This window comes from Lampris incognitus, chromosome 8, assembly GCF_029633865.1.
Source record: "Lampris incognitus isolate fLamInc1 chromosome 8, fLamInc1.hap2, whole genome shotgun sequence".
In the NCBI taxonomy this organism is placed as follows: domain Eukaryota; kingdom Metazoa; phylum Chordata; class Actinopteri; order Lampriformes; family Lampridae; genus Lampris; species Lampris incognitus.
Window position 1 is genome coordinate 49,946,932 of NC_079218.1, and position 22,956 is coordinate 49,969,887.

General features: G+C 47.0%; 1 protein-coding gene across 2 annotated transcripts; it reads right to left on the minus strand.

Moving 5' to 3' along the window:
* Positions 1-4,572: 4,572 nt before the first annotated feature.
* Positions 4,573-22,038, minus strand: eral1 (Era-like 12S mitochondrial rRNA chaperone 1). 2 transcript variants are annotated; one of them, XM_056285041.1, is made up of 11 exons: positions 21,842-22,038; positions 20,975-21,130; positions 20,665-20,792; positions 20,476-20,553; positions 20,343-20,389; positions 20,187-20,248; positions 19,908-20,020; positions 19,087-19,401; positions 11,721-11,870; positions 9,023-9,103; positions 4,573-5,616 (listed from the first exon to the last, which is right to left on the minus strand). In XM_056285041.1, the coding sequence occupies exons 1-11, from the start codon at positions 21,945-21,947 to the stop codon at positions 5,494-5,496; spliced, it is 1,359 nt and encodes a 452-aa protein (XP_056141016.1). In that variant the 5' UTR covers positions 21,948-22,038; the 3' UTR covers positions 4,573-5,493. The 2 variants fall into 2 exon arrangements, with proteins under 2 accessions (XP_056141016.1, XP_056141017.1); XM_056285042.1 differs by lacking the exon at positions 11,721-11,870.
* Positions 22,039-22,956: the final 918 nt, after the last annotated feature.

Below are 22,956 nucleotides of genomic sequence, written 5' to 3' on the forward strand. Positions count from 1 at the left end.
GGTCGGGGTGATTGATGTTCCCGTCACAGACAGATGTGCACAGGAGAAAGTGAAGTCACGCCGACATGTTCGGTGGAGACGGGAACATGACGTCTGCCTGGGAGCCTGAAGGCAGCAGGAAGTGGGCAAGGATCCGCGTCCGTCTCAAAAACATTACAGGTGATGTCCGAGACAGACCTGCAGAATGGACTCGGGTTCCGGACAGGACCAGAACACGCGGGTTAGGCCGGCTCGGGACAGGTGGCCTCCATCGTAGACGTCATCCCGCTCACTAAACTACGAGATTAGGACAAGTCGTTAAAAGACACAGTGTCATATCTAACCTTGGACAACATCACATGTGCTCCGAGGGGCTCAAAAGAAGGTTTTTACTGCACACGGCGGCCTCGGGAGACCAGACGGAGACGAGACATCTGCCCTAATTCTACCCACCCGATGCTGAACTGTGTCAACATTCATCTGAACTCCTGCAGCCTTGGCCGGCCTGCTCACTTTGTACACGTACTTTCCACGCTCACCGTCTGGTGCTCTAGCCCGCGAGACTGAGTCGACGTAAACCCGCTGTTCTGTCGCCCCTTCTGTCTTGCGTTTCCTCTGAAAATGTCAAATGTGGAGGTATTTGTAAGTTCTGGACACCGTATTCGTACCTCCATCCCCAATAAAGAAGACTCGCACTGGTCTCTAAACTGAGCCCGTGGTTCCCGGGAGTGCCTCCGATGTTGTCCCGTTTCCAGCATCACACAGGAAAACATCTCAACTAGGAGACACAAGGCAGTATTTCTGGTCATTTTTAGAGAGCCGTCTCTCGGGGGGTATGGAAATGAGGGACGTCGGGGTCGTTAAAAAGGCAGACCTAGAAATAGCGAAACACATCAAAAGTCTCCGTGTTTAGGTTTCTTTTAATAAGGGGCTTTTAATAAGGGGCTCTGAAACCCGTCAGAGCAGCTGTTTCCCCAGACACAAACAGAATCCAGCCCGGAAAATAGAAATAAATGACTGCTACAGATGGGTGCAGAGATAGAGAACACCAGGCCAGGGTCCGAGGGTAGACGGCACAGCTGGGAGATATATATATATATATATATATATATATATATATATCCATTATCCCAACCGCTTATCCTGCTCTCAGGGTCGCTGGAGCCTATCCCAGCAGTCAATGGGTGGCAGGTGGGGAGACACCCTGGACAGGCCGCCAGGTCATCACACAGGGCCAACACACACACACACACACACACACACACACACATATACATACATATTATATAATTATATATATTAAATATATATAGTTGTATATACATATATCAAATATGCCCTGTGATGGCCTGCCGCCCATTGACTGCTGGGATAGGCTCCAGCATCCCCGCGACCCTGAGAGCAGGATAAGGGGTCCAGATAATGGATGGATATATTATATATACTATTAATTATATATATATATATACATACACACATACACACACACACACACACATATACATATATATATATATATATATATATATATATATTACTACAGTTGTTAAATAATGACTGACAGGACGTGGAAGCGGGGCAGGCTAAGCTAACTGCTAGCCCATGCAGACCGGCGGTTCTGACAGTCATCCTGGCCGGCGTTCGTTCTCTGGACGGTGGAGTTTTTCGACGGTGTTGCATCGAATGGATCGTGTCGTTCACCGCTTCATCTTTTTTCCCCCTTTGTGCTCTGCTTTGTATGTTTTTGGTGGTGTTGTTTTTGGAAAATTTTGGACATGCGTTTTTATCCTTCGCGCTGCGCTGCTGTGGGCTGGGTGAAACGGAATTCTGCTTCTTCTGTGTACGCAAGTACACGACAGAAATGACAACAAATTGTTGCCGATTGATTTGGCTCAACACACCCTGTATTTCAACCCTCTGTGGTGGAAATCCATGAAACCTCAGACTCTAAAACACAAACTAGCTTCTTAGTTAGTTTTCAAGGGTTGTGGGGAATCAACACAACGATGAACGGTACTTCACACAGAGATAACCGGCTCATTCTGGTCAGTCCATCGTGTGGCGTTGTGCGCCACTGAATTTCATGCGCAGCATGTTTGACATATTCAGTAAGAGCTGTTCTGGGGTTTCCACATCTGAGGTTAAGACGGGCCTTTTAAAAGATCTGCTGACTTTCCGCCTGATAACATCACTCCAGCTAGTATCACACACTAGCATGTATGCCACCAAGAGCCAGGGTATAAACCAGTCACGTACGAGGTTTAAACAGACCATCAGAACTCTACATGGCAGCAGTTACAGGTACACACATACATTCCAGTAAAGACTAGTCACTACAGCTGACACGACACTGCATAACAACTACGTTGACAACTTGACACCGGCTCCCAGAAAACACCGGCAATTACATTTCTGCATGAATTGCAAAATGTTGGGTGGAAACCGGCACCACTCGCCGGGGTCTGAAAGGGGCGTGGGCGACGATTGGACGGAGGCGATCAGGTCATGTGCAGATAAGAAATGTTCAGCCCTAGCGTTGTGGTTCCGCCCAGATGTCATCACCATATGCTAATGTGCACTGGGGGCCTTTAAGTGGCCGGCCGAGCGGGCGCCTCTCTGCAGTCTAAAGAACCTATGAGCCACACGGAGAAAGACGCATGTTCAGGAACACAAGACGACAACAAGAGAGACCCGGAGGTGAGTCTGCAACATAGGCGTCTGTGCAGCATCGAGGCCTTGTCCATCCTTGTGTCGCCACAGTGTGGGCGAGACCCGTGTTTAATGATCGGGGCTCTGCCAGTCCACCCTTTCAGATCCAGACCATGACGATCAGCCAAGGCAAATGCTGTAGCACGTTTTATTGAGCACGAGCTACATTTTACTTCCTATTCGCCTCTCAAAAGGCATACATAGTTCACAACTGTTTCAGAGTGGTCTTTCTGTGACCAACAGACGCCGAATGATAATTACAACTTGTCTAAATACAACATTAAGGTGTTGTGTACCTTTGTCTTACAGGATGCTAACACACTGGGGGCCCGCTGGTAAATGTTTGGTCTTGTTCCCTGGACAGGATATCATCATATACTGTAAGTTCATTAAGGAGACACTACAGTATAGATGATGTACTATCCAGGGTTTCATCCCACGTCCGCCTCCGCCAGCGACCACACGGCTGCACCGAACAGCCGTCACCTCGACCGTGCAGAGGGTGGCCATCAAACCGTTACCATTACTGAGTTTTAGTAATGGTAAGGGTTCTATGGCCTCCGCTCGATATCGACTTGACCAAGAGGATGAAAGCCAAAGGCAGACTTGTGGATTTCATGTTATAACTCATGAGCTTAAGGGAGCTTAGCCAACTTCATTTGATACCGTGTTATTCTAGACCAGGCGCCCAGAGTACGCAGGGGGTTTTCCTGCATAGAGAATGACGAGGCGGCCGCCTCCGTCCCGCCTCCAGCTCTCGACGGGTGTCTTCATGTAAAGCACTGTTTTCTAACGAACGCTGCACTCAGCGGAGTTGTCATTTTTAACTGCAGTTGCGGCACTGCGCCGTCGCCGATGTGGTGGCGCTGTATCGTAATCAGCACAGCGCAGCTGGAAAGGCGCTGCCAAAGAGGAAGAAAAAGGGCCGCAATGTTCCACAAGTTTCCAGTTGTTAAAAGTGTAAATTAAAGAAAAGGCTTTTACGTTATATTTATGCTCAACTTTGAATAAAAACAATAGCTTGCGTTATACTTCATTGTAATTTTAAACGACGTTGCTGTTAAGTGTGTAAACTAACACGTTAGCCTCTATGTTGTATTCGGTTTCATGTTGAACAGGGCACCTTTATTATTTTTTATTTATTACTTTCTTCTATAATAAAATATGCTTTAATGTGATAATTGTCATTTTCTTCATTCATAAAGTATCCGAACTGCTAAACTGCGCCGCCTGTAAAAGAAAAGGTGTCTGCTCGAGCCAGCACGTGTGTGTGCGCGTGACCAGGACGGCGCCACCTCCGCCTTCATTTGGGCCAGAAAACCCTGGTTTCACAAACGTGCTTTCAGTCCTGTGTCATGAAGCTCTGCAGCTGCAGGATGAATGCGTTTGTTGTAACAAACACCACAAATCTGCCGTTGTGTCGCCAGGGGGGAGCGTTCCACATGTGCCCCCCGACAAAAGAGCTCTTTCTCGTGCTGCTGGAAACGCATTAAGCCCGGCTTCGCTCCTCCTTTTGGGCCGAAGTGGCTGTTAGCAGCTTGTCTGACCGGTGATCTTGGCTGCACAACCGCCGGCCTAATCACCGGGGAGCAGCCGGCGCGCACATACACAGAGAGCCCAGAGAGCCCCAGGGGCCGCCGTGGCCTCTGAGAGACACGCAAAGCCAGACTTCTTATCCTCCCTCCCTCCCTCTCCTGCTTTCTCGCTCTCCCTCCCTCCCTCCCTCCCTCCCTCCCTCCCTCCGTCAGACCGCTGGCTGGTTTCCATCACGTCGCCCTGGCTACATAACCGCCGGGTTCGTTCAAAAAGGGAACAGGAATGAATCTAATCGCCACCATCTGACCCGTTTTAGCATCAGGTTAGCACTCCATTCTGCCTTTCCATTACGGAGACAATTCAGTCCTCGGGGTGGGGTGGGGGTGGGGGGGGGCAGAGAGGAGTGAAATAAAAAGGGAAGGGATGCTTCAAAGGCGACGGACGGAGAGTAAAGCGAGGAGGGAGTGGAGGGAACGGGGCGATGCGGTACTTCAGGGACATCTGAGTGAACATGACGGTGCAGATCCTCCCTCACTTATCTGCGGTCCGACTCGGGCTCCCGACGAGCAAAAGCTCTGAGGGCCCAAGATAAACCATCAGCCTCCTCGCAGGCTGCCTCGGGCACGCGGCCGGGCACGCGGGCTTCTACTGGTGTCGAACCGTCCCGCTTGCGCGACAGACAGTTTCAAGATGTCACGAGCTCGTGTCGTTTTAGAAAACGCATGCTGCCGCCGAGTCGGGAGGAAGGGGAACGCCTCACACTTGGGTCTTGGTGTGTTTTATTGAACGAGTTGCGTTTTTGTTGGGTACTGCACTGCTTTCGATACATTTCAAACACAGACTACGGCCTTCACAAGACGCCGTCGAGCGTCACAGCTGAGAAGTCAAGCTACACAGAAGCAATACGGTGAGCCAGAGTTGGGAGTTTTGGTAACACGACAAGACATCACTGCAGTTTTACAGTACACTCACAAGCACGTTTTACAGGTTGTCTTCAGCATCCGAGTTACTGGGTCGTATGAACAAGTGCGAAAGTTGCAGTCCTCTTTTCCCATGTGAACATGTGACAGAGAGCAGTTTCTTTTGGTGGGCTGGTGAGGAATTTGCCACCGTCAGGTCTTTCTGTCTGATACGTGATAATGACCGGTGCACAGATCCCCGCCACCGGTATCTGTCCCTCGCAGCGACCAACGAGGAAAGCCCTCCCCGACCGGGTCCGTTTCGCCCGTACCTCTCGAGGCCTTCGTCGTTACGATCCCTCCGTCCTCCTTAGCTCCTTAGTTTGACCGTCAGCTTCATCCTCACTTCCCTCAAGAAAAGGCGGCTCAGGTCTTCGCTGGCCTCCAGGGCTATCCTCGCCACCATTTGCCCGGCGCTGCCAATAACCATTTTCTACAAACACAGAGAGGCGTCATTTGACACAGTAAAAATAACAACTTGTTCTTAAACTGTGTTACCTGACCCCAAGAAACAAAAGAAAGTAGTAAGTAGAGGTAGTAATAAACTTAGATCACCGGTGACGACCCCACCACCATCACCACCCCCCGACTTTTTAGAAATCAGTCTATTTTAATAAATGTAGTTTTGCCTTGGGCTTAAATGGTAAAATATTTAGCAATGAAATCCTTGGTGACACGAAAGGAATAAAAACAAGCTAAAGTTCTTCTGAAATGGCGTATCAGGAGCCAGGCGGGGCCACGTGTTTGTATGCGTCTGGCTGATAAGATTAAAATGCAAATTCACAGGTCTCACAACGCCGGGGCGTGCAATGACCAGTGTGTGGTCGAATAAAAGAGTTAGGTATTCATATGGCATTCAAACACTACTACTACTACTTTACTACTACTAGTAGTAGTAGTAGTAGATTCAAACACACCTTACATTAATTCAAACAAGAAATGTGATTGTATACCCCCATCAGCCAAAACATTAAAACCACTGACAGGTCAGTCAGTCAAACTGATTATCTCGTTACAACGGCATATGGCGACAGGCATGGCCACAAGTCCGTGAATATTGGGATGGCATCCAGCGCCCCCGTCCATAGGGTTAGTGGTTGTGTCAGGGAGGGCATCCGAACTACACATTTTGCCAAATCCTTATGCAGATTGACAAGACCGCCATCGGCGCTGTGCCCTCACAGGGTATCGATGGAAACGATCAAACCCGCTGTGGTGACCCCTGGGAAACAGGGAACAAGCCGAAAGAAGAACTTGTTACAGTGGCACCTGTCAAAGGGTGGGATGTATTAGGCAGCAAGGGAACGGTCAGTTCTCGAAGCTGATGTGTTGGAAGGAGGAAAACGGGCAATACAAGGATCTGAGCGACTCTGACAAGGGCCAAATTGTGATGGCTAGACCACTGGGTCAGAGCATCTCCAAAACAGCAGGTCTTGTGGGGTGTTCCCGGTATGCAGTGGTCAGGACCTACCAAAAGTGGTCCAAGGATGGACAACTGGTGAACCACCGACAGGGTCATGGGTGCCCAAGGCTCATTGATGTGCGTGGGGAGCGAAGGCTAGCCCATCTGGTCTGATCTCACAGTAGAGCTACTGTAGCACAAACTGCTAAAAAAGTGAATGCAGGCTATGATAGACAGGTGTCTGAACACAGTGCATTGCAGCTTGCTGTGTATGGGGCTGTGTAGCTGCAGACCGGTCAGAGTGCCCATGATGACCCCTGTCCACTGTCGAAAGTGCCTACAATGGGCACGTGAGCCTCAGAACTGGACCACGGAGCAATGGAAGAAGGTGGCCTGGTCTGATGAATCAGGTTTTCTTTTACATCATGTGGACGGCCGGGTCCGTGTAAGTCGTTTACCCACAGAAGAGATGGCACCGGGATGCACTATGGGAAGAAGGCAAGCCGGCGGAAGCAGTGTGATGATCTAGTCTATGTTCTGCTGGGAAACCTTAGGTCCTGGATGTTACTTTGACACGTACCACCTACCTAAACGTTGCAGACCAGGTACACCTCTTCATGGCAATGGTATTCCCTAATGGCAGGGGCCTCTTTCAGCAGGATAATGTACCCTCCTATGCTGCAAACATTATTCAGGAATGGTTTGAAGAACATGACAAAGAGTTCAAGGTGTTGCCTTGGCCTCCAAATTCTCCTGATCTCAATCCGATTGAGTATCTGTCAGACGTGCTGGAAAAACAAGTCCGATCCATGGAGGCCCCACGTCGCAACTTACAGGACTTAAAAGATCTGCTGCTAACGTCTTGGCACCAGATACCAGAGGACACTTTCAGAGGTCTTGTGGAGTCCATGCCTCGACGGGTCAGAGCTGTTTTGTCTGCACGAGAGGGGCCTACACAATATTAGGCAGGTGGTTTTAATGTTTTGGCTGATCGGTGTAGGTTTCTTTCAGCAGAGAAACACAGCAAGTGTGCGCACCAAAACACATGACAGACTGTCCGATAAACTTGCAGATAGAGAGACACGTAAACAATAAATGAACGCAGTATCAGAAATGGATTATGTTGGCTTTTGAGGATTAACTGGATTTTGAAAACCGAAATTTGAAGGAGCCCAAGCAGCCCGTCAAAAGAAGTTGTATCTGCCGTCATCGTTTCTGGTGCGACAGCTAAAAATGGGTCCGGGTTACGGGCTAACATGAGTCACTTTCCCAAAGCAGCTATGAGGGTACACAGCAGTTCAATGGTGGAGATGTTCTTCTAAATATTTCTGACATCAAATATGCACAGTCCTGAAAGGCTGCTCAAATATTTACAAGGAACAACAGAAATAAGGCCTCTCGTCCCAAAATGGAGACCTGAGATATGGGAGATAGGTAATAAATATAAAAGCATGCGTGTTCACTGGTGTCCTTCGAGGTAGCAAGAATATAGCTTCCTTTGGAGGGAGAGTGTCCCTCTCCTGTCTAAAGCCCCTGTTATCCTGCACCTTGTAGCATATTCCATCACTGTGCCTTCAGTTATGCTGATAGAGAAGTTTTAAGCTGCATCAAAAAGTCCAATTGTTCTTTTTTTCAGGGGGGGGGGGGTTTCCCCCTTTTTCTCCCCAATTGTATCCGGCCAATTACCCTTTTTTCCAAGCCGCTCCACCCCCTCTGCCGATCCGGGGAGGGCTGCAGACTACCACATGCATCCTCTAACACATGTGGAGTCACCGGCCGCTTCTTTTCACCTGACAGTGAGGAGTTTCACCGGGGGGACGTAGCACGTGGGAGGATCACGCTATTCCCCCCCGTTCCCCCGGCCCCCTGAACAGGCGCCCCGACCGACCACAGGAGGCGCTAGTGTAACGACCAGGGCACATACCCACATCCGGTTTCCCACCCGCAGACACGGCCCATTGTGTCTGTAGGGGACGCCTGACCAAGCTGGAGGTGACACGGGGATTCGAAGTGGCAATCCCCGTGTTGGTAGGTAACAGAATAGACCGCCATGCTACCCCGGATGCCCCTAAGTCAAGTCACTCTAACAAGTGAGTGACTCAAATCCCCTTATGCAACCAAACCAGACGTGCAGGTTAACTTACATAATGAGTGCAAACACAGTAATTGGAGAAAAATGCAACGCTGAAAAGAGCGGTGTGACACCATTCAAATGAACTGCTATGGCCGCTACTGACCTAGCAAAGTTATGTATCGATCACATGTAAGCAGGTGAAACCCGGCACCCAGTGTCCCTGCAGTCTTCTTTATGCCGTCTCTCATCCAAACAGTGTCCTCTCAACATAAAACTCCCATTTTAACAACTTTTGACCACACAGAGGCAGGCCTACTGCTGTCTGCAGATTGGGAGACAAATAACTGTAGAGTATTTACTTACCATGTGACTGTCTTTCTTGACATACAGTTTCATGACAATGTCCAGCTCCCCATTTTCACCATCTTGCCAGAGTTCAATGGACTGAGGAGAAAGACACCTAACCATTAGCACAACACTGATTCATTAGGACCGTTATGTTTGCAATAGCGGTAACCACTGTAACCTCTTTTTCATGGCAGAACAATCAACAAAACGTGCTTTCATGAGACAGAGAGTCTGTGGGTTCACAGAATGGAGAGATATTTGACAGGGAGAAAAGAAAGACAGGCGACGCTTCCGAGACAAACAAGACAAAGTGCTTAGCTGACGGTAATCAACCAAGAACCAAGTCAAGAAAATACGACGAAGCCTGTCTTGCTCTTGGGTTCACAGTGAATGTGGTGGGAGATGAGGAGAGACCAGGGGGTATTTTATGTCTGAAAACTCTGGCAGCTGCTAGTATGAGACCAAACAAATTAAGAGGACATTCAGAGACATTACACCCCAGTCACGTCAATAAGCCACTCGAGCTCTTTCAGAGAAAACGTGGTGCATACCGCCAGCAGGAACATTGCTTTGTGAAAGCTGCATCAGTGAACAACAAAGCACTTAATGGCATCATACAAAGTCACATACAGAATTGCCCAGTGCAAGAAACCACACACACAACAGCAGAGGAGCTCAAACTTCCCGCGGCTTTAGATATGGTGTCAACTATGTTTGATGAGACACGTGCCGCAAAATTGAAGGCTGTCCCTCTGTCCAATGATACAGTTGCAAGACGTATATGCAACATTTCAAATGACCTTGAAGAACAACTCACTGAACAACTGAAAGACAAACATTTCGCCTTACAAGTGAACGAGGCTACTGACAGCAATAAAGACTGCTTGTTTATTGCTTATGTTCGCTTTGTCCCATCAGTCATTGTGTGAGGTAGGCTTCTTGACTGTTACCTGACACAACATGGGCTGAAATGGGAGAACTGGGCGGGTGTTTGCACGGATGGTGAACAGACCATGGCAGGGAAAACAAAGAGATTGCAGGCACTAATCAAGAGGGTCTCGCCAAATGCGTAATGGACGCACTGTGTCATACACAGAAGCGCTAGCATCAAGACAGATTAGCCCTGACCTAAACGAGGTTTTGGCCAATGTTGTTAGCATGGTCATTTTCATCAAAACAAGACCCCTGAGACCGTGGCTGTTCTCTGCACTTTGCGAGGAGATGGGAGCTGAACATTCAGCTGTGTTGTTTCACAGCGAGGCTAGGTGGCTCTCGTGAGGTAAAGTGTCGTCAAGAGTCTTCGAGCTCAGAGAGGAAATTCTGGTGTTTCTGGAGGAACAGCGTATGCATGAAGTTGCAAGCAAGTTTAGTGATGAACAATGTCTGATGAAACTGGCCTATCTTAGTGATATACTATATGGAAAGCTGAATGAATTAAATCCTCAGCTTCAAGGTAGAGACAAGCGCCTTCCTCACGTGGCAGACAAGATCAGTGCATTCACTCAAAAGCTTGAGATGTGGAGTAAATACTGATTTCCTTTGAGAATCTGAGTGAATTTGTTGGAACCAGTGATTCTGGAGCCACCACAGTAATTTCATGTCTTAAGGAGCACATCTCTTCCCTGAGAGGATTCTTTCAAAAATACCTCCCAAACAACAGTGCTCAGTATGACTGGGTGACAGATCCATTCAATGCAGCAGCACTTGCTGATTCCAGTTCTGCTGAAGAGGACCAGTTCATCAAGATGACATCTGACTCCACCCTGAGGCTGAGCTTTACAGCTCAGACACTGAGTGAATTCTGGCTTGGTGTGGAGAGGGAGTATCCACTCATAGGACAGAGGGCATTCTGCTACCCTTCGCCACATCCTATCTCTGTGAGATGGGCTTTTCTGCTGTTCCATCCATCCGTTGCCCAAACTGCCTATCCTGCTCTCAGGGTCACGGGGATTGTGGAGCCTATCCCAGCAGTCATTGGGCAGCAGGCGGGGCCTCACTTAAAACAAAGTACAGATCTAAGCTCAACATTGAGCATAACTTGAGAGCGGCAGTATCAAGCCTGCAACCCCATTTTGAAAAGATGTGCAGTGCAAAACAGGTTCATTTCAGCCAATAATGCAGTGATAAGACTTGAGCTCTCACAAATTGACTTGCTCATTGTTTTTTCAAATATCTGCATTTGTTTTTTTTGTGCACAAATTGAATTTTATTGTTATTGTTCTAGCAAAGGGATTTTTGAATTTTATTTCATTTTTCTGTTTTTGAAAAAGCACACAGACTGATGGAGCAATCTAGTGACAAATGTCACAAGTGGAACTTGCGTTTGTTATTTGCACAACAGAAAATACTGAAAGAAAAGTGAAAGGAATGTTAATGCTCTTGATGTTATTTAGATAAAGTTAAAATTGGCCCATTTTGTTGGGGCGGGGGGGCATGAAAATGATCCTTCCTCCAAAGGCAGGCATGACAGAAAAAGTTTGAGAACCACTGAACTACTGAATCAAATTTAAGGGGTTTCTAACATTTACAGCCACTTCAGTAATTAACTAACGGGCAACCTGTAAGCCCCATGCAAATGTCCTTCTCAGGTGATCTCTTAAATGTATTTATATTTCGAAGTCTTGACTATGAAATGCGACATGACCACATCTTGAAATAGTGTTTATAGGCTTTTGGACATAACAATCATTGGTCTTATATGTTCTGAAGTTACCTGTGACACTGTGTAGGGTACCTCCTGAGGTAAATACTCCAGAAGCTTCTCTCTGACTACACTGGCACAGATAACCTCAGGAGTCTGGTCAGTCAGAACCTCACTATGGTACAGCCAGGTCCCCGGCTTGGCTTCAAGCATCAAGTACGCCTAAGAACAGATAAAACACATACAAATAATGGGTTACATCCTTCTGGGTCAACTGTCAGGCTTCGAACTATACCCAACTCAATTATTTAACAATACCTAAATAATAATAATAATAATAATAATAATAATGGATTACATTTATATAGCACTTTACCTAGACACCCAAAGCGCTCCACAGAGAAGGGGGTAAACTCACCCCAACATGACTCCTGTATTACAAATAGAAAGGTCTTGTTTACTATTGTTATGTGTTATATAATATGCATTGCACCTCACTGTAAAAAAAGCTAATCTGCTAATGACTACAAGTGTGGTCTGCAGATGCGGCAAGATCTGCAAAAACCCAAGAGATCTAAAGATCCACCAGACCAAGATGGGCTGCTTGAGGAAGGAGAAAGTGCTGCAATGCACGGTGCAAGTACCTGACACAGCACCTGATGAGACGGAGGAGGAGACACCCCATACTGCCCAGAACCTCCAAGCACCACGAGCTACACCCCAAAGTAGACCATCAGAACATCATTGGGTTTTGTGGCCTTCTGCCAACAAAGAGTCAGAGTGGCACCAGTTTTATGAAGATGTGGATGCAGTCCTTGAAGCAACAGCCAAGGGTGGTGCAGACCAGGGGCTTCAAGACAATGAATACCTTAATAATGAGCATCACTTTGGAGAGTTTCAGCATCAAGGAACAACGGACCACCAAGACTACTTACTGCAAATCCAAACTGACGTGAAGTTAAGATCGCCCAACTTAGACAAGAGCTGAGGACACTCAAGAGCCAGTACAGGAAGGCAAATGAGGAAAAGAAGGCAACCTTGTCAGAACTTCGAAGCATGGTAAGGGAAAGGCTAACCACCCTTCGGCACGCTGAGTGGAACAGGGAGAGGGGCAAGAAAAAGGCCCGCAAGCACAGTGCCACTATTGCAAATCCATTTGGATTTATGAAGAAGCTACTAGGGCAGAAATGCAGTGGTCACCTGTCATGTCCTGAGGAGGAGATCGACTGCCACATTAGTAACACCTACAGTGAGCGCGTGAGGGAGCAAGACCTTGGCCATTGCGCAAGCCCTTATATCCCCACCCGAACACAGCCTCCTGTTCAACATCAACGAACCCACACAGAAAGAATTCAAGGAAGTCATCAAGTTGGCCACAACATCTTCAGCTTCCTCTCAGCAGTCTGGTAGATGAGTTCAGAGAAGAGAACCTGAGCCAGAGAAGTCCTGCTCTTCTGAGATTCAGCCGACACTAAGGTCTCCTCTGCAGGTATTGAGGTCAGAAAAGGAAGGAAGTGGCACGCGCAGGAGGCATTTGAGTGGGCTGAGGCAAGGTTGCGACACAGCATCCTGATGAGCACTGTGCAACTGGCCGGGCCGGGCTCTGAAGCAACTCAAGACCTTGCTACAGTAAAGCCTGAGGAAAGGTGAGACAAAAGCTGATCTAAGAGGAGGTACGTGCAGAGGTGGAGGAAGCTCGCTACAGCAGAATGGTGGGTATGTGCAAGTAGGGGGCCTGGACCAAGTGGGAGCATACAACTGGCCAAAAGACCACCTGGGCAGAATTCTGGAAGGCGGAATCACACCGACTCAAGTTTTGGGTCCAGTCAGTGTATGATGTCCTGAGCCCATCCAACCTCTTCAGCTGGGGCCTGGTGGACTCACCTGCTTACCAACAATGCCAAAAAAGGGGATCCTTGGAGCACATCCTGAGCTGCTGTCCAAGGGCCTTGGGAGAGGGGCGGTATCGTTGGCGCCATGACCAAGTTCTGCGGGCAGTAGCAGACACCATCTGCCCTGGGATCAGCTACAGCAAACAGCTACACCAAACAAAATGCATCATCGCCATTGTTCAAGCAGGGGAGAAGCCCCAGCCCCAGGGTGGGCTGCTCACAACAGCAAGGGACTGGCTGTTCCTGGTCGACCTAGGGAGACAACTGAGGTCCCGGACACCATCACAGCTACCACATCAGGCCAGACATGGTCCTGATGTCCATGGCAACCAAGCAAGTGGTTTTGCTAGAGCTAACTGTCCCCTGAGAAGACTGGATGGAAGAGGCGCAAGGAAGGAAGAAAGCCAGGTATGCAGATCAGGTAGCCGAGTGCCAGAGGAATGGGTGGAAGGCTGCAGGGGCTTTGCAGACCAGTCTCCACACCGGGTCCTGGGACTCTTGGGGATTTGTGGGCGGCAAAGAAAAAGAGCCATTAGGAACATCTTGGAAGCCACTTAAAAGGCTTCCCATTGGCTCTGAATGAAGAGGGGTAAGACGTGGTGTAATGCACTACCTGGAAACAAGTCTCATGATGTGTCCAGGTTGCACCACATGGTATATCAAAGAACTAAAAGATGTTTTGGAGCTAATGCCACTCAGCTGTAGCACAGGTAAAAAAGTAGCCATAAATAAGGACAATTATCTGTAGGGTTGTCTTAAATATTCATGTTGGAGGTTCAATCCCAAGGAACCATAAATTACACATTTACACAAGGGAAGCAAATGCCAAAAGGGAATAATTATTAATAACACATATTTAAGGTATAGCCAACACACAGCAAATATATCAAGCATTTCAAAAATAACTTTCTCTAAAAAAGTCAATGTGTGACAAAATAAATGCAATCAATACAAAATGACATGTTTGTTATTCCACTTTGGAGACCGTCATTGCCAGAAATGTAGCATTTACTATGCATACTGCTGACGTTAAGAGTGTGTAATGTTTTTGCTTTCCTGAAGTATAAAATTAAATATCAACAAGGGTTGTCGAGTAGCTGTGACCGAAACAAAATAAAAGTTTCATATCAACCCAAACCCGTGTTTTTATTGGACGGTACTCTTCAGGAGGTGCCAGGCCTGCAGTTGTTATTCACAAAGCTGAACAATAGAGGTCAAGTTTGGAGGGACGTCCTGTTCTTGGTAATGTCGCTGTTGTACCATATTTTCTCCAACTGTTGATGATTGCCTTCGCTGGGCTATTTTAACAGGGGCGTGTAAACTTTTCATATCCACTGTATTATCTTTGGTGATAGCTGATGTCCATTGCTGAGTGACACCTGGCAGTCAACCTACCCTAAAAGGGTGAACCACTGTGACCACATTACTCTGTTTGAGAAAGACCCCGTATTCCTCACATAGTGGCCATCACTATGTTATCACGCTATTCCCCCCAAACAGGTGCCCTGACTGAGCAGAGGAGGCGCTAGTGCAGCGAACAGGACATACACCCACATCTGGCTTCCCACCTGCAGACATGGCCAATTGTGTCTGCAGGGACGCCCGACCAAGCCGGAGGTAACACGGGGATTCGAACCGGCGATCCCCGTGTTGGTAGGCAACGGAATAGACCGCCACGCCACCCGGACGCCCCTGACTGGAAGTTCTTTCACCCGATGCGCCAAAATGTATCTTAGGAGATTTCAATTACTGCCAGGTACATAAGGCACTGAAAACATATGAACAGCATCTCACATGTGCAACTAATAAGAAGATCTCCACTAACGACCTGTGCTACGGCTCAGTGCCTGGCGCTCTCAGATCCCTTTCTAGGCCTCCCTTTGGAGCATCCCACCACAACAGTGTACTTCTTCTGCCGATCTACAAGCCCATCTGTAAACGCCGAGAGCAAATAGTAAAAACAGTGAAATGCAGGACGGAAAACAGCATTGCCAGCATACAAGCTTGCCTTGACTGTACAGACTGGGATGTCTTCTACAGCTCCTGCTCCGACTTACATGAACGGCCCCAAACTGTTTCTTCCTACACATCCTTCTGTGTGGACTCCAATACTCCTTGTAAAAACATCACAGTCTTCCCTAATAACAAACCATGGGTTACTAAAGAACTTAAACATGTCATAAACAAGAAGGAATGCATTTTTTTTAAACAGGGACTAGCCAGGAAAAGAAGGAAATTAGTAAGGAACGAGATAAGAAAAGCTAAAAGAATGTATAAGGATAGGATGGGGCATAAATATAGCCACGGTGATCTGCGGGCAGCTTGGAGGGGAATCAAATCTATGTCTTCAGTCATACAGAGAAACAGTGACAGGAGACCTCTTAAAATTGAGCGAGTGGGGCATCCGAGTAGCGTAGCGGTCTATTCTGTTGCCTACCAGCACGGGGATCCCGGTTCGAGTCCCCGTGTTACCTCCGGCTTGGTCGGGCGTCCCTACAGACACAATTGGCCGCGTCTGTGGGTGGGAAGCCGGATGTGGGTATGTGTCCTGGTCGCTGCACTAGCGCCTCCTCTGGTTGGTCGGGGCGCCTGTTCAGGGGGGAGGGGGAACTGGGGGGGAATAGTGTGATCCTTCCATGCACTACGCCCCCTGGTGAAACTCCTCACTGTCAGATGAAAAGAAGTAGCTGGCGACTCCACATGTACCGGAGGAGGCATGTGGTTGTGGGAGTAAATGATACTTTTATCCCAAATATTTTAAAATGACTTTTGTACCCGCTTTGAAAAACGTGACTTTTCTGAAAACACCTCTGGCCTTACAGAGTCTCTCTCTCCTGACTGTGATATTGTCATCAGTCAGGAATGTGTTAGAGATCCTTTAAAATGGGTAAACATCAGGAAGGCCCCTGGTCCAGATCACATTTGTGGATGCACATTGCGATACTGTGCTGACCAGCTTAGCGGTGTCCTCCACCATATCTTCCAGATGTCACTTGACTGTAACCAAATCCCTGCTATCTGGAAATCCTCTACTGTGATACCTGTCCCAAAGAACACCGATCCCAGGCAACTTAATGGTTTTAGACCAGTTGTGCCAGCATCGTTAATAATGAAAATCTTTGAGAAAATTGTTAAGAACCTTGTTTTGTTAACAGTGGATGGAAATCTTGATTCACTGCAATTTGCTTACCAGCCAGGGAGCAGTATGGAGGACGCAAAACTTTTTATACTTCATAACCTGTATAAGCACTTGGAAAAGCTGCATGCCCATGCCAGGCTTTTGTTTGCTGACTTTTCATCGGCATTCAATATGACGCAGCCGCATCTTTTAATAGATAGGTTGCTATGGGATTCTAATTTGCCACACCAGCTTGTGTTATGGATCGTGGACTTGGTGACTGACAGAGAGCAGAAGGTGCCTGTAAATGGCTGTCTCTCAGACTCTGTAGCTATATCCACAGGCTCACCATAAGGATGTGTCCTTTCACCCTTCCTTTTTATTATGTGCACTGATGGATGCAGGAGCACTCAGGAGGGCAGCTATTTGGTCAATTTTCTGACAACACTGCATTGCTGATCCTCCGCCGAGGTTCAGAATCAGTCCATGGGAATGCTCTCACTGATTTTATTTCTTGGTGTGTTACCAACTTCTTGGACTTAAATGTTTCTAAAACCAAGGAACTGATTGTTGATTTTAGATGTAACAGAGATGCAGCCAGAGTGCATCATACATAATGAAAGTGTGGACATGGTTAAATTATACAAATATTCCGGCACCATCATCGATGATCACCTTAAATTTGATCACACACTGAGGCGGGGGGGGGGGGGGGGGCAAACGGGGGGGCAACAGAGAATTCGCCTTCTGCGTAAACTAAATTCCTTTTCTGTCAGTCCTGTCATCCTCTGTCCCTTTTATCAATCTTTTATTGAGAGTCTTCTAAGTTTTTCTTTTATCTGCTGGTTTCACAGTCTGTTCTAAAGGGGCGTCCAGGTAGCATAGCGGTCTATTCCGTTGCCTACCAACTACCAACACGGAGACTGCCAGATCGAATCCCCGTGTTACCTCCGGCTTGGTCGGGCGTCCCTACAGACACAATTGGCCGTGTCTGCGGGTGGGAAGCCGGATGTGGGTGTGTCCTGGTCGCTGCACTAGCGCCTCCTCTGGGTGGTCGGGGCCCCTGTTCAGGGGGGAGGGCGAACTGGGGGGAATAGTGTGATACTCCCACGCGCTATGTCCCCCTGGCGAAACTCCTCACTGTCAGGTGAGAAGAAGCGGTTGGCGACTCCACATGTATGGGAGGAGGCACCAGCAGCGGGGGTGGAGCAGAGACCGGTAAAGCTTGGAAGAGTGGGGTAATCGGCCGGATACAGTTGAGGGGGAAAAAAAAAAATCTGTTCAAAGATCACCGGATCTTAGAACAAAGTGATCTGAATTATTTTCGCAACCAACAAATCCTCCAGAAAGCAGCAGGTATTTTGGCTTCTTCTGGACATGTTCTCACAAGTGAATTTTCTCTGTTGCCATCGGGCCGTCGTCATGTTCTACCTGCTTGTAAAACCAGCCGCTATTCTAAATCATTCACGCCTGTTGCAACGCGATCATGAAATGCTCCACAGTGTTTTCTATCAGATTATTTTAATGTCTTTATCAAGTTTATCTTACTGTGTTTCTGATTGTGTACTTTTACAGATTTTATTCCACATTTAGCTCCCTAGGGTGTTATTATTTATTGTTTGTGTTATTTGTTTGTTTGTTTCTGTGTTTTGCATTCATAAACTTCTCCAAACAAATTGCCCCTAGTGGGATTAATAAAGTTGTTTGTATTGTATTGTAGGACCCCACCACAAGTCTGTGTTGTCAAGCTGATATTTCTTCGCCACGATATTGCCGTATATTGACATCAGTATTTTAATAAATCTGTGTAAATGTGTTTCCCTCAAGTATTTGACTTGCCAATCAAAACTCTGCTTTAAAAAAATAGAAATGTCGACATTTCAAGAGCACAGCAGGACGTGGTGAAATCACTGGTTTGTAAAGTTTATATACAACTGAAACAGTTAAGGCGTGTATTGTTGATTTGTTACACATTTAAGGATTTTTCCTTAAATTTTGAAATGAATTGAAATCGCTGGGATGGATATTTCAACTGTCTTTTGTGTGGAAAATCTGACATAACAGATAAAACGACGTTGTTGTACCAGGGAGCAAACTGATCTGGCAACAAGCAACGTATACAAAATTTTAATTTCCTTCTAATTCTTCTAGTTTTAGTATTTCTTATTGTTTTCAGGTGATGTGCTTTTTCACTGCATTTTGTCAAACAATGCAGGCTTAATTTAAATTAACTATAACTTTAAGTGTGTGTAGTGTGAAATGCTTTAACCGATGCCAAAGCATCTCATTGCAAGCAATGCTTGCCATGCTGTATTGATCTGCATTTGAATAATAAAACAAACTGATTGAATTGATTTGATAGTCTTGTTAATTTGAAAATCTTACAATCGCCTAGTTTTCCTTACTGAAAACACAATCAAACGTGTACCTTCAGCGTCCCCACATCCTCCGAATCCACAGAGGAGAGCATGAAGAGATCTTTGAAACGTGGCCAGCCTTTCTGGGCCCTCAGAGCCCTCAGCTGCTCCTTGCTCAGCACAGAGGAGCTCCCAGTACTGCCATTGGGTACCGTGCCATCCCTCTCAAACGGTATAGCTGTAGGACCCATATTGCTGTCTGGCTTCTTTTCAGCCCATGGAGGCTTGATCACCGGCCTGACCCGCATTCTCTGCCCATTCACCACTCCACAGGTAAGCGCTGCCGTAATATCCAGCAACTTGCTCTTGTTTTTCAGCAGGTCCACCTGAAAGACAGCAGGATATAAGCAAAGACATCTGAGAGAAACACTCATCCATAGTGTCGGAGGCATTTTTTGGCTCGGCATAAGCCTAGTTGTTGGTGCAGTGTCAGACTAACACGGGTAAATGAGTATAGGCTTAATTTGTTTTAAGTGCTGGTGAGGAGGGGATGATTCTGGGATGTCAGAGCTTCTTATTCACTGTTCTTTAGGTGTCAACGAGAATAATTCAAAGAAATACTAATTATGGGGCCAGCCCACCATTTTTAACTTGAGTGACGAATCCGTTCACTTCCTTCCCACATTTCTTCTACCATCCAAGCCAAGCTTTTGAACAGTAGGGATAATTATCCGGGCCTCTGTGTATTGGTGAACCAAAGTAGGTTTTAACTGTAACATGAAATTGTAATCTTAAGATTAATAACATGAGAATGATTCCCACAGATGTTCACAGCTGAAATGGAAGATGGTTGACAGAAATGCTATTGGTACATGCTGGGGGTATAAAATACCTTATTGAGGATCAGAACTGCTGGGATGTTGGGGTGCTGGGCAAGGCATTTGAGCACCTCCAAGTCAAGCTTGTTACAGGTCCACTTGTCTGACACATCCACCATGACAACCACTGTGAATGAACAAATGCCCCATTTTAGGCTCTATGACCCGGGCCAAGGCCACTCAATGCAAATTGTGAGCAGTTATTCTAAACATTCAGTCTCTTACATGAATCAGAAATGAAACAAGAGCTCAGGTTTACTCGATAAGATGCTCACAGTAAGGTCATATCTTACTTAGATCAGCTTCTTTGACTGTGTTCCAGGGATCCACAAGCAAGGACTTCTCCAGATGGTGTCTGTCATGAGATTTGTGGGATTTCAGTTTAATATTAAACAAAGATCGCTTGTGGTCAACAGATTTCTCATGAATCAAAAATCGGAAGAAATCACCTTTTAACTTTTGATGGTGTGGTGAGACCAGGAGTGTCCAGTAAAATCTACAGAGAGGAAAACTGACATGAGTATCAGTCTTGAGTGAAATGATTCATCAAACTTACAGAAGGACACCTTAAAATGTTCTTACTATCTGTGTATCAGCCTCTGTTAGGACACCCAGAGTTTGTGACCGTGTAGTATGAACTTTTTTGGACACAGCAAACACCTATGGGAAGAGAGCACTGCCATCATAAATGAGAATATCCACTGCAATGAAGAGAAACAAGTAATAGTTTACAGGTAAAGGAGAAAAAAAACAGATCTAAGGTTGGAATACCTTTTTACCAAGGAGCTGGTTGGACAATGTGGACTTTCCTGCATTTGGGGCACCTACTATGGCCACTTTCAAAACCTTTGGATTTTCAGGCTGATCTGGATGTTTCACTAAGAGTGAGAGTTGTTCACCTGCAAAAAAAAAAAAAGAGAAAGAAACATTGGAGAGGGTAAAATAAATCACCCAACAGAAGATCACACCACAGATGCAAGTAATTGCTATGCATGTGCCTTTTGGATCATGGTGATCTTAAAGAACCATGATGACCAGGTGAATTATCAGGCAAAAATCTCCGGGGCTGGGGTTGGCTTACCAGCGTCGGATGGGACTGAAGTTCGGAGGTGAGAAAAACTGCCATCCGTCTCCTCTGGTCTGCCTTTCATCAGTCTATTGAAAAACGCATCCGATGAAACAAAGCAGGCAGGGGTGAAGCTGAAGCCATTCCTCCCTTGGCGGCAGGCAGCGATCCCTGAGAAGACACAGAAGAAGACACATCTCCAACACTTCAATGCCAGAAGTGCCGTAGGGCAGTGTTTCTCAACCCAGTCCTCAAGGACCCCCTATCCTGCATATTTCCTTTGCAACCCTGAATAGGTACCTGTTTATAGTTATTCAACCAATCAGCAATGAATTTTGTCAGACGTTGCACACCTTGCATAATTAAGTGCTGCGAGATGATTGGTCGAGTCAGTACAAGCGGGGCTACCTATGCAGGGTTACAATGAAAATCTGCAGGATAGGGGGGTCCTCGAGGACTGGGTTGAGAAACACTGCCATAGGGCAACACCGGTGTTAATGCTAATTCAGCCAGGGTACTCCAGAACAATCTGAGACCACCGGTGGCCTTATTTCTGGGAAAACAGATGAAGATGAACACGTTGTCTCACATGCCAAGTTGCTGCCGTCACATTCTGGTGGTATTTGTAATCTCTTGACAGACATAAACCACAACTGGTGGTTCATTCAATTTCAGTGACCCCTTTACAGGATCAGCCATTCATGTTAAACATGAAGTAGTGACACTCCTAAGCCCAGCACCAGCACCATCACCCGGCAGATAAAACCTCAGTAAGACAAACAATAACATTACTCCACACACTGAACAGACGGGTTACCCCACCCAAACGTGTTCTCCGCAAAACGAACCAATATTCCTCACTAATGGCCACTGTCAACTGACCCCGTCCGAGCAACGACGACGCCTCTTCGCGCCCGGCAGACACCACGAACGCTCTGGAGACGGAGGTCGGCTTCCCGAAAAGCCACTTACACGCCCGGAGAGCCATCTGGTTTCGATAACACGCAGAGTCTTTTAAAACGGCTTCGGGCTTCGGTCGAGTGACTTTCGTATTTATAAGGTTGGAGCGGCCATGCTTGTTTACGCTCACGTTTGACCGCGGAAGTGTTTGTTCGCCGCAAGCGCGTCCGCGGAGAGGGTCGTTGGCTGGGCGTTCTATCGCCCCCTAGCTGCGGGAGGACTTCACTACCGCCGCTTTCATTCGCCGCGCAGCATGGGGCTGAAACGTCCCAACGCTTTGTCGACTCAACCTGATTTGCTCTTGACCTTAGTACAAGCACTCATCCCTGTGTGGAGGCATGAAGGAAAAAAAGCTGTGACTGAAAATCAATATCGCGTCACGTCTTTACCGTGCACAAGCTATAAAGACTATAAAAGCTGCCATCTGTCTCCTCTGGTCTGCCTTTCATCAGTCCAGGGGCGATACTAGGATCAGAGCTTTAGGGGTGCTGAGCAGCCAGAGTGCTGGCCGGCCAGGCAAGATAAATTTGGGGGGGTGGATCAAACCATTTTGGAAGCATGGGGGGGGTGCTGTATTTTTGTTGTTAAAATATTACGTTTAAACCATATACTGGATATGGTTTTGACATTTCTTCAGCTTATTAAACATGGACATACAGTAAAAAAAAAAAATCTCTTCAATTTTAGGGGTGCTGGGGTTCAATTTAGGGGTGCTGCGGCACCCCCGAAAATGGGCTAGAAACGCCTATGCCAGGGGCGATTCTAGGATCAGAGCTTTAGGGGTGCTGAGCAGCCAGAGCGCTGGCCGGCCAGGCAAGATAAATTTGGGGGGGGGGTGGATCAAACCATTTTCGAAGCATGGGGGGTGCTGTATTTTTGTTGTTAAAATATTACGTTTAAACCATATACTGGATATGGTTTTGACATTTCTTCAGCTTATTAAACATGGGCATACAGTAAAAATAAAAAAAACTCTTCAATTTTAGGGGTGCTGGGGTTCAATTTAGGGGTGCTGCAGCACCCCCAAAAATGGGCTA

Excerpts from the sequence above, each read along its gene's own strand:
- eral1 (XM_056285041.1), bottom strand. The coding sequence starts at position 21,947 with ATGGCTCTCCGGGCGTGTAAGTGGCTTTTCGGGAAGCCGACCTCCGTC. Across the intron at positions 20,793-20,974 it reads TTCAGTCCCATCCGACGCTG|GTGAACAACTCTCACTCTTA; the intron begins GTAAGCCAACCC and ends TTTTTTTTGCAG. Across the intron at positions 20,249-20,342 it reads ACACCATCAAAAGTTAAAAG|ACACCATCTGGAGAAGTCCT; the intron begins GTGATTTCTTCC and ends ATCTCATGACAG.